Here is a 14353-nt window from a genome sequence, read left to right as displayed (position 1 = left end):
TTCAACGCGCAGTTCGCAGATTAGCCCCCTCCCACCCCTGAAAATTGAGCAACCCTTGCTGCTAGCTAGAACGACTTTATTCTTAGCCTTCTGCCTAACCAACGACAGCACCAAACCGATATTTTAAATAGTATTACCCTATGGACAAATACGTCATCCTTTTGTCTTGTAATACTACTGATGACAATTTATCCTATGACTTAAATTAGGTGGTTAAATACGGTGCTTAAACGCAAAATACTAGAACTGCTGTTTTTGCACAATCTTCAAATCAGATTACTTTTGTACGTTAGTGTTGCTTACCAATTAGTAGTGGCCTCATAAGAAGCGAAGCGCCTGCGCAGAAAGACACGGCACCCATCATCGTCGGCAGATTGCCGATGCCGAAGTTGTGCACCAAGGCGGGCGCCTGCAGAGACAGTCTTGACCCACTGGTGACGCCCAGCACAGCTGCTGCGGCTATCATCGGCGGCAGTGTCGATGCCCACGCCAGCCATTCATAAGCTAATCCCTGGAGTACATATCCCAGCAGCATCGTCGATTCGACAGATAGCATGCTCGAATCGATAGCGAAGCCGGCTGCTGCTCGGAAAGCGACGTCGGCAACTGCAAACGCTTGCAGGAAATACACAGAATTAGAAGGGCTTACGCCTCGGTCCACGGCAGGTCTGCCGATATCAGGACAAACGCGCCAGTGGTGAATGTTATTGATGCGAAAGAAAGTGCATATACTATGAAAGAGCACGTCACAAACTGCTTTGCCGTATGACCGAGCTTAAGACGCGACAGGAACTTCGTAGCTTCTGGCACCTTTTGCGAAGCTTTCTCTGGACACAGGTGGGCACATGAGCTGTTTTCCTTGACCCCGCTTGATGGATTCACTGCTTCATTGCCCAGTGATTGCCGTTGTGTGTAGAATGGCGGATTCTGTGGTGTATTCGACAATGTCATGTTTTCCCTGCATACGACACTACACGTACATGTCCCATTCTTCTTGACGTCTGCTTTCGGTACCACCTTTTCTGGTACAGTTTTCGAGTTTGTGAGCCAAGGCGGGCTTCTAAGCACGATGGCAGGTGGTAAAGCATTAAGAAAAATTGCCCCGTAAAGCAGGAATGCCGCCCGAATACCGTACGTTGTGCGGAAGAATTCCACTAGGGGAGGGAGAACGAAGTTGCTAAGGCCACTGGCGGCATAGACAAGGCTGCAAGCCATGGCCCTCCGCTCTTCGAAGTGCTGAGCCACAAGGACATTTGCGGCGACGTACATTCCGGATATGGCAGAGCCTGCATGAAAAAGGTTCGAGTATGCGCGAAAAGGTTTCCAATAGCTTGACGCAAGAAAAACAACTGCACTGCGCAAAGAAATTTTGATCAAAATGCAAATGAAATGTAAGACATAAGGTAAGCAACATTTAGCAAATTACATAAGCGGCAGCGCCAGCAATACCCTTGTTTGATATCATAGCGAACGCAGCAGGCCACAAAATACCGTTTTCTTTATTTTGACGAGGACGTTCTACAATGCAAATATAGAGGGTAAGTTTGAGGTACAAGATAGAATTGAAAAAAGATTCACGAATACAAAAGAAGACGTCCAAAGAGAAAGTCTTCTGTATACAGTAACGCAATTAACACTGCCACGCTTCGTACTTGAGACTAAGCCAAGCTCTGGAAAGAAAAACATATCTGAGAAAGTGTTAACAGTGAATATCACGCCCTGCTGTCAATGGTGGTCGAAGCTACCCAGAAAACTGTAATGAAATGCCCGTAATGGGCATTCATCATAATTACATGCAAATTTTGTTCTCGCACGCAGGAGCGAAAGATGTAACTCTTCTCTGTCCGCATCTGGTCGCTCACCCATACTGAAACTTTTTAAATCATTGGTTCCCTGTCATCTCCGAAGTATTCATTTAATCTGTGCACCAGGGCACAAAAGTTTGTTGTTAAACGAAATAGCTGATTCTCTTGCGAAGGCATCGCTTTCGACACCCATTATTCCTATTTTCCCTCATACAGTACACATTACGGTGGCGCGATTTCGCACACTTAAAATCAGGCAAAATTTATCAAACCCTGCACTGACGGATTCTCCGGAGTACATCCACTTGTTAATTCCCTGGCGCAGTGAACTGTCTAGTTCGAGGATGATGGAAGTTGTCATCACGAAATTTCGTTGCCACGTTACCTCCCTCAATTTTTACTAGCATATATCAGGTATATTGGATTCCCCTATGCGCATTTACTGTAATCAAGAGCAAACGATGAGTCATTTTTTTTACATTGTCGCCGTTTCGATTCATTCAGGCAAAGCATACTAGCACTACCTCTTCAAAGACTGGGCTTGCAATTATCACAACCTGATCTTCTTTCATTTGGAGCCTCTACACTGGATTTCAGCCACAGGGATATTTTTTTCGCCGTTCAGGAATACATCCCTGCGACTAAACGTTTTTCTTGCTAAATTACGGTCTCACTAATTTCCTTCATTTTTTTCTGCAAACTTAATATTGGCATTTAAAATCAAAATTAAATTACAAAAGTTTTGCAGGAAGGACGCAATGCTGAAAGTATAGGGCAAATTCACCTTATAATTGGCCATTCCCCTCCTTTGGGTACGAGCCATTTGCACAGGGAAACAACAACAACAACAACAACAACAACAACAACAACAAGATGGAACTGTTCACGTAAAAGGATCTGAAAATAGTTACAGATTGTGAGGTAATAAAAAAAAGACGCACTAGTAGATACTGTCCATACAATGCAAAGAAAGACATCAATAAACACTTCATGCATGGTGAAAAGTGTAAAGCTGACAGCAATATAAATAAAGGAACTCTCCGAAACCCTCAGAACACAGACAGTATATTTGTACCTCCTGTTTCCTTTGACTTGCATTGCGCCAACTTCTGCCCTGTATTACTAGGAATTAGCTGGTAGCCATATTGAGAAATATTGAAAGAGTGTGCAGGATGAGTAGGCTTCAACTAGGCTTCGTAAAAGTTCTACAGTGTTATTGGGAATGCCAGTTCTGTGTGGACAGGTGCGTCGTATGCCAATTCGCTGTGTAATGAACCAATTCACAAAATTTATTGCTTTCAGCTAATAAACCTTGCCTATGACATGACCACGTAGGTTAGACAACCATGTTCACTCCAAGGATATTATATAAGTGAGCTTGCTTATATGAGAGACAATTTGAACTTGCTCTGGCAAGTGTGGCTGACCCGCAGCCATTCGGTCCTGCAGACTGCAAGGCACGCGCGAAATCAACTTGCCTTGATGCGGGGTTAAGGCGGGTGGAAGGCATCGACAAGGTATATTCAGTTTGCGACACACAATTAGGACAAAATTTTGCAGTGGTAAGAAAATTATACATCCACCCATTTGCAGCGCCACTATACAAGGGAATTCATGCTGATTTTTTAACAGTCATCAATACTGGTCGACGAAACAGTCATCCTGGTTTTTCAATCTCGGCACAAACGCCTATTCGGCGTGGTTTTCCTCGATTAAGTTAGGTAAAGGGCTGGAACAAGCGGGATAAAAGAACCTATGCCCCGGTTATTACCTCTGGCGTGGTTAATGGTACGGTTGGTTTTGTTACGTCGCATAAAATGGTGAACAAGCACTTCCGGCAAGCTTGTAATGAAGAAAGAGTGGATGCTGTCTTTTTCTGGCTACATGTGACACAAGAGTCCACAAGAGATGATAATACTGGTCTGCAGCCCCTTCTTCATTGTTGCCATCGTCATCGTAATAATTACTCGCTGCCTATTTTAGTCCATTGCAGGACAAAGAGCTCATAGATTGTGTTCCGATTCTAGACAGCGTCGTAGAGAGTCTACGCTGACAGCTTAGAAGACAGCATCGGGTCCACGTTGTCGGAGAAATGTATCACGTCTGGACAGCTTCTACGCGACGAGATGCCATCTCGCGCTGAAAAGAGAAAGTTGAGATAAACAAACGTAACTGTTTTTATCGCTTATTTCATGTTCAAATCTTCGATAAATTGCACTTTACCCACAATAATCGTCTGGAGAAGCGTCTGCGTTTGTGTGGATGGCCGTTCCGGTGAGATTTGAGCAATGTGAGTAGTTTTCCGAGCCACCATCTTGCTTGAACAGCAAAGCAGCCTGCATCAGTTTTTTCTACGATGCCGTCTTCTCGAAACTGTCTACTTTGCCGGCTACGCGAGGAGTGGAATGGAACTCAAGATGGCTGCAGTCCACTTAGCTGTTTATTTTTTTTATCTATGGTGAGTATTGGAACACACGCACGAAATAAGCTAAGGGTGGCAATATTGCTAAGGATGACAATAATCAAGGCCGTACCTTTACATTGAAAATGATCACACTAGCTAGGAACCTATATAGACGATTTCTACGGAGAGGAGGGTCCCATCTGGGCTGTTGCACGGGAGCAAAATAGCTGACGTCATAGCTTCGACCCTGCAATTTTTTGGGTTCACGCATGTTAACAACAGCACAAAAAGGGATATGGTGGCACCTAGGGAGTCTCCAATGAAAAAAGGTCTAGAGGGCGAAGTGGAGGTAATCAGCGTAATCTCGCCGTCACCACATGCAGAAGCATTGGATCGTGTTCTAGAAGCTTACTCGCTCAGTAAGACATAAGTTCGCCATATTCGCTGCAATTACGCAAGTCGGAAGCTTGACTCTGCTACCACTGTAGCGCACCCCTCTTGGTCACGTAGCAGAACTTTCCAAAAACATACGCCTGCTTTTGGTGTCGTAAAAAAATTGAGTGAACAAAGAAACTCGATACGTCACAATATGAGGCTATGAATTTCTAAACTGCATATGTGCAATAGGTCACGTGTTTTCCTTCGACTACTTTTATTTTGTCCTTATATATGAATCAGGCAAGGAGTGCCCTTGTTTTCTTCAGGAAGTACATGTGCGATCATGACTTTTAATTGTAGCCATCAAGTGAAATGAAACATACTGAACAAAATGTTCCGTATTTTAAGGTCCCAGACAGTAACTCACAAAAGTGCTCTAGCCGATTTTGGCCGATTACAAGGACTTACCGTGAAGAATTCCAAAGAAAATTGTGATGAAAGTAAGGGTGTTCGCCACATAGCACAAGCTGACAGCGATTCCTGCCAGGCACGAGCAGGTTATCAGGACTGTATGGCACGAAAAACGCTTGCAGAGAGCACCAGCTACTGGTCCTGTAAAAAAAAAAATTCAGTTTCGTCGCATGTGTGAAGCCATGAATGCGATAGCAACCAATTAGAATGTCGCACAAAGAACGGCAGCAGCTCGAAACTTGCAGCAAGCTGGTCAAGCACAAAGGACGTCAGAAAACAAACATTGTTCAAGTGCTTAAGAAAGGTTGTTACAATTTAACTCTCGCAGTGCTTTTGAAACACAAAAATGAAAGCATAAAAAATTGTGCCTACTCCCGTTAAAGGGAACCATGTGTAGATGCAAATGTGGCGCTAACGCCTGCACTTTCGGCGACGTTGACGCTAGCCCTCATCGTGCACGCGTAGAGCAGGAGAAAAACCTGAAGAGGTGCAAAGACCGGACTAGAACGTGCATGGGCAGTGAGAGAGAGAAGTTTCCGATTTGACACAGAGACTCGCAGTACACTTTTAGTTAATGCGCACGCTGCGAAATATTTTTTGTTCGACAATACACAACAAAAATCTTCCATCGGCACTACCTTGAAGGCTAAAATCTTCTGCCTACATGTAACAATAATTTGGGGGGGGGGGGAGTTAACGTCCCAAAATCCTCATATAATTAATAGAGACGCCGTATTGAAGGGATCCGAAAGTTTCGACCACCTGAGGTTGGCAAAGGTGACGTGGGCCTACACCATTTTCGCCTGCATCGAAAATGCGGCCACCACGGCCGGGATTTGATCCCGCGACCTGCGGGGCAGCAGCCAAGTGCCTTAGCCACTAGACCCCCATGGCGAGTTAGTTCCTATATATACGGGATGGCCAGTGAATAGTTTTTCAGCAAGAGCAGTCGGCTTTTCAAGACGATAGTCTTTCCTGGGGATCTTCGACGCCAAAATTTTGGTCTGTCTGTCTTTATGTCTGTCTGTATTATTGTCTCTTTGTCTGAGGTAGCGATCCCCCTAACAGCAACACACGATTCCTCAAACGTCCAACCCCATCTGCAGCACCCAAGAATACCTCTCAAGTTTCAGTGTTCATACTTGTGCGATTGTCAATTGAAAAAAAAAAAAAGCAAATCATGCGCATATCTGAGGCACCATACAACACCTCGATGTTTTATATGTGGGATTGTTACTAGAGAAGGCACACACAAGTATTTTTCAGGACCATAACGTTTATCACGCTACGTTGACAGCGCAACGCGATGCTCAAAAAGGTGTTTCTAACGCTTTGCTAAGACGACATGGTGGTGGCACCTGCCCGTCGCTTTGCGTTCTACACCTTATGGTCTCCGAGACAGGCGCGCATCTTTCTCTATGGGCGTGCACGCCTTACTTTGTTTTCGAAAATGACTGCCAGATAGCGCTCATGTCTAATATGCCTCGATGCACTCGTTCGCCTTCGCTGCACGGATCGAGACTCTCTAACGCAGCGCTTCCAGAATACGGTTCACTGGTTTTCTCGCACAGAACATCAAATAAACGTTTTGTTCACTCTCTCCACACGCAAGGCTATCGTATTTCGATGACATTTGCAGTGAAACATGCAGATACGGGGCCATTTTTTTTCAATCAAGAAACTGGATAGCAGACGCTGCCTGTGTCGGCGTTGAGAGGTGAGAGATGAAGGGGACGCTCATGCGCGATGCGGGTTTTCACGCTGCTGGGAGAGATACCTAGAGGAAAGAGAGGGGGCAGCAGTAGATGCCACCGCTATAAGCTTCGCATCTAGAGAAACGTAGAGCGCTCAACACTAATGTGTTTAACGATGGAGCGTCGTGCGCGGAAGAGCGCGAGTGACATCTGCAGACGCAAACACGCCCTATCTGAGCATGCGCGGGGCCAGATATGTGCCTTCCTCGCAGTTCCCACACTTTTTTTATCTACGCGACTGCGACGATGGCTTTGGTCCTCAAAGCACTGTGAACAATATGGAACCGAAAAAAAAAGAGAGAAACCAAAAATTGGTCGGATAGATGCCTTGTATACCCTAAAGCTACCCCCGTATTCACAAACGCTCCTCGACTCGACTTTCACCCTTCATTTGACAGAGTTGAGGACTGCGCCACAGCTCGGCTCAAAAATGACGCTAAGCTACTCAAGAATCGCAGCAGATTATCGCTGATATGCAGTGACTTGCCGTGCCTAGAGACGGCGCTCCCATCAGCTTTCTCAAGTGAAGGTGAAGCGTTGAGTCAAGGGACGTTCTAGAATATGGAGGTCATTCTCGCTTCGTGATATTACATCACAGCGAGAAGCTTGGCTTCAAGTTTTACCCTTGCTTTTTGTTTTTTTGCTAAATCGTTCTGAGTGCTTTTGACGGCTGAAGCGATTGTTGCATCCGCGGTGAGAAAACGGGATCAGTTTTGCAAGGCAGGCACATCACTAGCGCCACGCATGCTCAGATGTGGCGTATTTGCGACTGCAGATGTCACTCGTGCTGCTCCGCGCACGACGTTCCGTCGTTATAGACGTGAGGATTGAGCGCTGTACAAACAGGACCAGCGCTAATAAACATTTCTCACAGTTACTTTAACTATAGCCCCATAATTGCCTCCTGTAGCTAGGATGCTATAGGAGCTCACTTTTTTCGCGAACACTGCCGCTGCGAGGTGACCATCGTGCTTTAACACAGTCTTTGCCGGAAAAGCGCAAGATATCACAAACATCCCACTTTACTAAGATAATCGCGCCAGCCCGGGCGACTACACCCTACAAAAGAAAATGCTTCGCACAATTGTAAATGGGTCCTACGATTCTACCACTAAACATAACTTTCTTCAATATAACATTGTAACTGCAAACGAATTATTCCCACTACAGATTTGCATGTTTTTATTAAACAAGAATAACAAAAAATGACTACTTTTTATCTAAAATTGTTCCACTTACGTTTCGCCACTCTTCATATGATACCAGTGTACAAAGTAGTTATGCATTTCGAAAGTGTAGAATAACTTATGGTTTTTCTATGTTCAGTTATACTGCGCCAAAGTTCCTGAACACATAATTTTATGACTGCCTGAATACTATGTCTCTTTCTGCCATTCGCAAGAACATTATTCGGCAAAATGTGCCACCGTAATATCAAATGTTTTCATGTCTACATATATAGTATCAATCTATGTTAATGTTTTACATTGAAATCATCATTATCAATTATGACACATAGGTGTTGTGATTTTTCACGGATACTTACAAGAACTCACTGTACAGTGGTTGTTTCTGCTTAGTGCCCTACTGCTGACATGTAAGGCCAGGCTCGTCAAGCGGCGTGAAATTCGCTGCATTTTTCACGCTATCCCTAGTTTGTATGTACAAACTGAAATTGAGATTTTGATTGATTGATTGTTTGATTGATTGATTGCCGATCCGGAGGCGCACGCATGAACTGCAAGTGGGGCGACAACCTCTAAAGTGCGCCTTTCGCTTCATGTTGTGGGCGATAGGGAGCGCACTGACGCATTTCGAAGCCCTGCGCACTGCCAGCGGTAAATGGGGCATATAAAGAGTTGGCCGTCGGTGCGGTGGAAGACATCTGCTGCATGGAGATATTGTTTAACGCAGTGCGTTGAGGAGAAAGGTGTCGCATGTTCTAATACCCGGTTGTGCGCTTCAAAAAATAGTCCCGAAAGATTCATTTTGTAAACAAATATTTAAACATACGCACCAGGACAGTGACATGCAATGAGTTGATGCACCGGCAAAAACACGTCGAGGGTCTTTATATGCACATAACCTAATTGCTACTGCAATCAGAAGAAGCAGAGTTAGGTACCTCAGGAGTCACTTTTTCTGATAATGCTTGGCATTGTTGCAAAACATTCTAATGACTTGTAATGAGCAACATTACTATTTTACACCGAGGGGGATAATGCAGTGATCACGTCATTAAGAAAACAACCATGGGGCCACATGACCACAATCAGGTTTACTAACTGTGATACAACACATAAAATTTGTTATTTTCTCAGTTGATTACACTCTCGATGCCAAAAGGAGGCCTATGATCAGTGATGAATCTGACGTTCGTTGGCTACACATTCTAGATGTGTAATTTTCAGAGAATATAATCCTAACACGACAGAATTTTTTCGGTACTACGACTTTTAAATTCGTTTAACTGTGTGTTATGCATGAATTTAACCATCAAGCCTAGTGTTAGGTGTTCTGTATTAGACACACGTAAGTTACTGGATAAAGTAAGCACTTTCTTTACGTGTGCTCCCACCCTTTTGTTACATGAGTCTTGCAGTTATCGATGTGGAACAGACTCATTTATTTTAAAGCGACCCAGGCAAGCGGGAAAACTGAATATGCGTGTTTGGTGAACTAAACGGTGAGTAAAAATAGAAGACGTTTGATACTTCTGTAGCATAGCGCGAATTCCTGTGTTAATTAGCCATGGCAGTGACCTAAAAAGAAGCTTACCGCACAGGCTGACTCCATGCAGAAAGCTAAGCTTTGAGTTGTCTGCTGCTTTGTTCGTAACAGGAACCCTGTCTTTAGCACAAATTAAATTAAACAGAGGCACTTCAGCATCGAGTATCCACCACGACAGTATATTCTACAGCAGTTCATAGGCGTAGGAGAGCGTGCCCCACACAAACAGCTTTCCTTTATGCGTAGCTGTTTATAAATAACGTAAAATGTTTGCCTATCGTATTATTAACTTCACGCGGCGGCATCAAATTGAGTTTGGTGGTGGTCGCCAGATGAAATAATGTATTTATGAACGGACTGACGGACGCTTCACTCCACTCTTCATCATTCACTCTATAAATATACTGTGACACCATTTTTATTGACATGCGAAGCGATGTAACTGGCTACTACGATGACTACGACGACACGAGACGAACAACCAACGGCGTAAGAAGTTTCGCCTCTTAAACTTAGACGGATATGTTTTCCTTTTTTCTAGTCGATACGCCCACACCGCCTCTACCAGCCGCCACTCTCGTCGGCGGGAACGGCTGAGCAGTGCGCGCTTTGACCACCAGGGCATCCGTGATAACTCCAGCGCTGGTTTCCTATACTCCATGGGAATGCTACCGTTCAGCCCTTCAAATATATAGTGAACTATAACTACGAGAACTGCGGGGTGCAAGCAAGCCACATGCTCGTGCAGTAAAACAGTTTCAGATATAATGACCTAGCAATCGAGACATACGCGGCTTTTTTGACAAGTTACAACAAAACGCTGTGTCGTACGTTTATTATTGCTCGCATTGATGTCTTGTGCATCGAATCGCTGTATCAGTAACCGCCGATACGTGGTTGCAAATCAGTATTGCAGTGCCCCTGCAGACGCGACCACCCTGTAGACGTGACTTACGCTTGCTATTCACCCACTGTCCGGGCACCGATAAATAAATGTTGATATGAGCCATCGCTCTGTGCCATTTCCAGTTGAGGTCAAAACATGAGCTGCATTTTGTCTTTATTTGCGACATCAGCTACTTGTATAGCCACGTATGCTGAGCTTACCTCACCGAGAATCCTAGAGTGGTTCTCAGAGCGTTATAGCCATGCACACATCGCTGTAGAAACCTCATCAGACTAATCCAACGTGAATACAAGCATCAGTTTGTAACTCACGACTCACACAGCACCCGATGATGACCTGATAACTTCGAAGCTGTGGGCACTATCTCCGACCTAGTTTCGACAGGTGGAGCAACGGGTGGAGCAATTTCTCCTCGCCCTCTCTTCGCTTTACTCGCCCAGCGTTTCATGTCACCCAACGCACGTCAGAAAACGCCAGGGACACGCCGTGTGCACGTTGAGACCCGGATAAATACACGTGCACAGGCTAATGGCCCTTCCTATTGGCTAACAGGCTCCGTAACCTTCACAGGGCTGAGCTTCTGATGTGCAGTATTGATGAAGGAGATTGTGGAATATAGCGTAAAAATACATTAGCCCAGCACAATTTTATTTTATGTAATTCTGTACTGGAAGTTATGATTGATGTATGAAGTAAGCAAGCGCTTGTATCAACGTACCATGCACGTCAGATTGTTTCATAAAACCAATACAGTGAATGCCCTCGGCTGTCGGAACCCCTTTGGACGCTTCAAAAACGTCCAAATCAAGGTACAGATATACCTTTCAGGTGACACTTTATTGATAATTAACAAGGAGTACAAAGTACTTCAAATTGTATCCAAATCGTATCCCTTTCTCTAAGCACAGTCATTGAAAGGAAAAAAATAACGTCTGATGCCTGCAGAGCAACACGTTTCATACAACTCGTGTAAAGATGACAGTAAACAATAACTCGGTTACCGCAGACGTAGTAGAGCCACTTCTGAGTAACTAAATTGATTGGGTAGTTCGCTGACAACACGTGACGCAGTAAAGGGGGGGGGGGTGACAGCTACAGTGAAGACGAGAGAGACGAAACAGAACTGACAATTCAGTCCTGTTTGGTTTATCTAGTCATTGTTGTGAACGCTGTTTTCCACTATATACGTCTAGCCTCAATTTCGCAGGCTTTGCAAGAGAGGTTTCTTAGGGATGTTTAAAAAAGTTCTCTTAACATCCTGCAACGGCGAAGCTTTGCACGTCCATATACCTGCGTAATATGGCTTCCTGTACCCGAGGGTCTACAGGGAAATGAAGTGGCTCACACCGCTGCCCGCGAGAACGTCAGCCGGGCTGCCCTGGGACCAAAGGATACCCGATCTATGGCTGCATAGATGGAGGTAGTAGAAAACACCTACTCATCGCTACTTCAACACTACAAACTGGAGCGACGAATGTACCCTCCACCCGATCCAAGGCGAACCAAAGAAGAGAGCGCTATTTTCTGACGCCTACAAAGCAACACTTACGTACATGGCATAGTAATTAACCGCCTCTACCCAACGACACACGGCTACATGTGCCCGCTCTGCAGCATATCAGACACACTGGCACACTTGCTCCTGGAATGCCAGTGCCATGCAAACCACGACGTGAAACTGGAGCGGGCCCAAGCCCCAAGAATAAACGACGACCACCTAATGGAAACGTGGGAGGCCAAGCTGGTCCTCGAGGACCTGGAAGACCAGCGACAACTAGTCGCCATGGCCAATAGGGCTGTCGAAGCCAGAGGGTTCCTAGACTTGGCAACCCTCCCACCTTATGGTGACACCGGGCCTCGCTCGGAACACAGTTTCTAAATAAACGTTTTTTTCTCACTCTCTCTTGTTAAGTGTGGTGACAAAAAGAAGAAGATGTGTTGGGTTCACCGTCTCGCAACAAAAGCCGAGTGATGGGATTTCAGGTTTGACAACTTCGAAGCGGATGTACCAGTTCGCAAAAAAAAGTTGCTAGAATAGAACGCTGATGAAAGTCAAAAGAGCCAAGATGGAAGTTTGCGATCAGAAATTCTAAAAGAAAGGTTGTGAGCTGTAGCCGACGTTTCAACAAGTGGACTTCGCAGTTCCAGCTTTGAACAAGAGAAGTGCGCTTGTCGAAACGTCCGCTGCAGCACCCACCTATGTTTTTTCACATTTCTCATCGCAAGGTCACACATGTGAGTTTTGGTAATTGTTCATTTGATCCTTGGAGAACAAGAGAAAGGGATAATGAACGGTCACAACAACAAACTTGATAATGTATACTTCATCAGTGTACACTGATTCAGTATTTTCCTCCAGCGCCCTTTCAAGAGACGTTGTGCGTTCTCTTTAAAGGGTACACGTTGGTGTACCCTTTAAAGAGAACGCACAACGTCTCTTGCAAAATGATTTTTCACGCATTAGCAAAGTACAGTTTAGCGATCTCGCAAACACCACTTTTACCGCGACATGACACTTAGTAAGCAATAGAACAGGAAAAAAAAACTAAATGCGAGTATAGGCACCAAGGTGATATTCCCGCACCAAACACCACAAAAAGTAAACTATGGAGGCGTCTACTAGGTTCTACGAAGCTTCTAATGTATGAAGAAGGAGGCTATTGCCCTCTGTTGTTGGCTTGACTTCTCAGAGGATGTTTCAGAGAATTTCATTGAGTGAATGTCACAAAAATCTGAAAAATTTTTTTTGAAAAATTTTCGCACTAGGCGTGGAGATTTCGGGCAAAATTAAGAAAACGGATGGAACTTGATTACATAGGCTTCACCGCAATGCAGACAATTCAGACGAAGACCATAGGAGACACATATGACACAGACGAGCGCTGTGTTCTGTGTGTCTCCTATAGTCTTCGCCTGAACTGTGCTGAAGCTTATCCAATTATGAACCAACTCTCCCAAGTCAAAGTGCTAATGGAACTTGAACCTTGATTTTCTCCGCTAATGATGGCTTTATGACAGTGAAAGTGGTGGCGTCAGAGTTCTCCGAGTGCAATTTGTTAACGTAAATCAAGTCATTGTTTCTCTCTAGTGTCCCTTTAATAGTTGCTAGAAATGACTGAAACAATGAGCACCAACTAACCTGCCAGCATCATTAGTGTGCCCGCCAGCGATACGGGCCAAGAAGCCTCTTGCCGGCTTACGCCGAATGCCTCGACGATGCCATAAAAGAAGATGCCGGCCACGCGGGAAGTAGCCGATGCCAGGAACAACACCCATGCACAGAAGCACGCGCTGATCCAACTCCACCGCGAGTCAACGCCAAAGTGGGGATCGTCCTTGGGAGGACGCACGATTGGCATCTCGCTCACAAGCCACACGCCGAGAGCCGCTGTTTCACGCGCACTTTGCGGTGATCCCAATTACACACCGTGTTATACAGATGAGAATTGAAGGATTTTTCTTCTCGCCTCTACATGTACATGTGTGGGACTCTGCTGTGGTACACTCTCCGACGAGATCTCAGAGTGATCTTTACTTTGGGTGTGAGTGGTGAAATGCATATTTCTGCTGCCCCGCCCCCGCGAAATGAAGATAGTATAGGAGCGCACGCTGCATCTACTAGTGTAAGCGAAAACGTCGTTTGCGGAGAGTTGGCTGATAAAGGGTGAACGCGGTCTTACGTTCACGCGCTTGCGTTGCTTTATCACTGCGATTTCACGGGCGAATGTCAGCTTTTAGGGAAAGAACAATTGGGCTTGACACAACGGTGTCACCGACTGGTACGTCATGGAAGAGGCGCTAGCGATAACCTTGTCTACCGGATGCCCAGCTAATCTGTGCCACAATAGTGGCCTAGCCACAAAAGATAGCTGTTTAGGGCGGTAAATACGAAAGCGTTACCTGA

General features: G+C 45.2%; 1 protein-coding gene across 1 annotated transcript; it reads right to left on the bottom strand.

Moving 5' to 3' along the window:
- Nucleotides 1-495: 495 nt before the first annotated feature.
- On the bottom strand, nucleotides 496-13985 carry LOC119179106 (monocarboxylate transporter 12). Its single transcript, XM_037430183.2, has 3 exons — nucleotides 13589-13985; nucleotides 5056-5199; nucleotides 496-1286 (listed from the first exon to the last, which is right to left on the bottom strand). The coding sequence occupies exons 1-3, from the start codon at nucleotides 13806-13808 to the stop codon at nucleotides 646-648; spliced, it is 1005 nt and encodes a 334-aa protein (XP_037286080.2). The 5' UTR covers nucleotides 13809-13985; the 3' UTR covers nucleotides 496-645.
- Between the last annotated feature and the right edge of the window lie 368 nt (nucleotides 13986-14353).

This window comes from Rhipicephalus microplus, chromosome 7 (assembly GCF_043290135.1).
Source record: "Rhipicephalus microplus isolate Deutch F79 chromosome 7, USDA_Rmic, whole genome shotgun sequence".
NCBI lineage: Eukaryota > Metazoa > Arthropoda > Arachnida > Ixodida > Ixodidae > Rhipicephalus > Rhipicephalus microplus.
Note: the sequence above shows the minus strand (reverse complement) of the source record. Positions and strands in the feature narration are given on the sequence as shown.

Bases quoted from the DNA above. Each gene is read 5' to 3' on its own strand.
- LOC119179106 (XM_037430183.2), bottom strand. From the start codon at position 13,808: ATGCCAATCGTGCGTCCTCCCAAGGACGATCCCCACTTTGGCGTTGAC. The intron at 5,200-13,588 runs GTTAGTTGGTGC...TTTTTTTTACAG, and splicing joins CACACTAATGATGCTGGCAG to GACCAGTAGCTGGTGCTCTC. The intron at 1,287-5,055 runs GTAAGTCCTTGT...TTTTTCATGCAG, and splicing joins TTTCTTTGGAATTCTTCACG to GCTCTGCCATATCCGGAATG.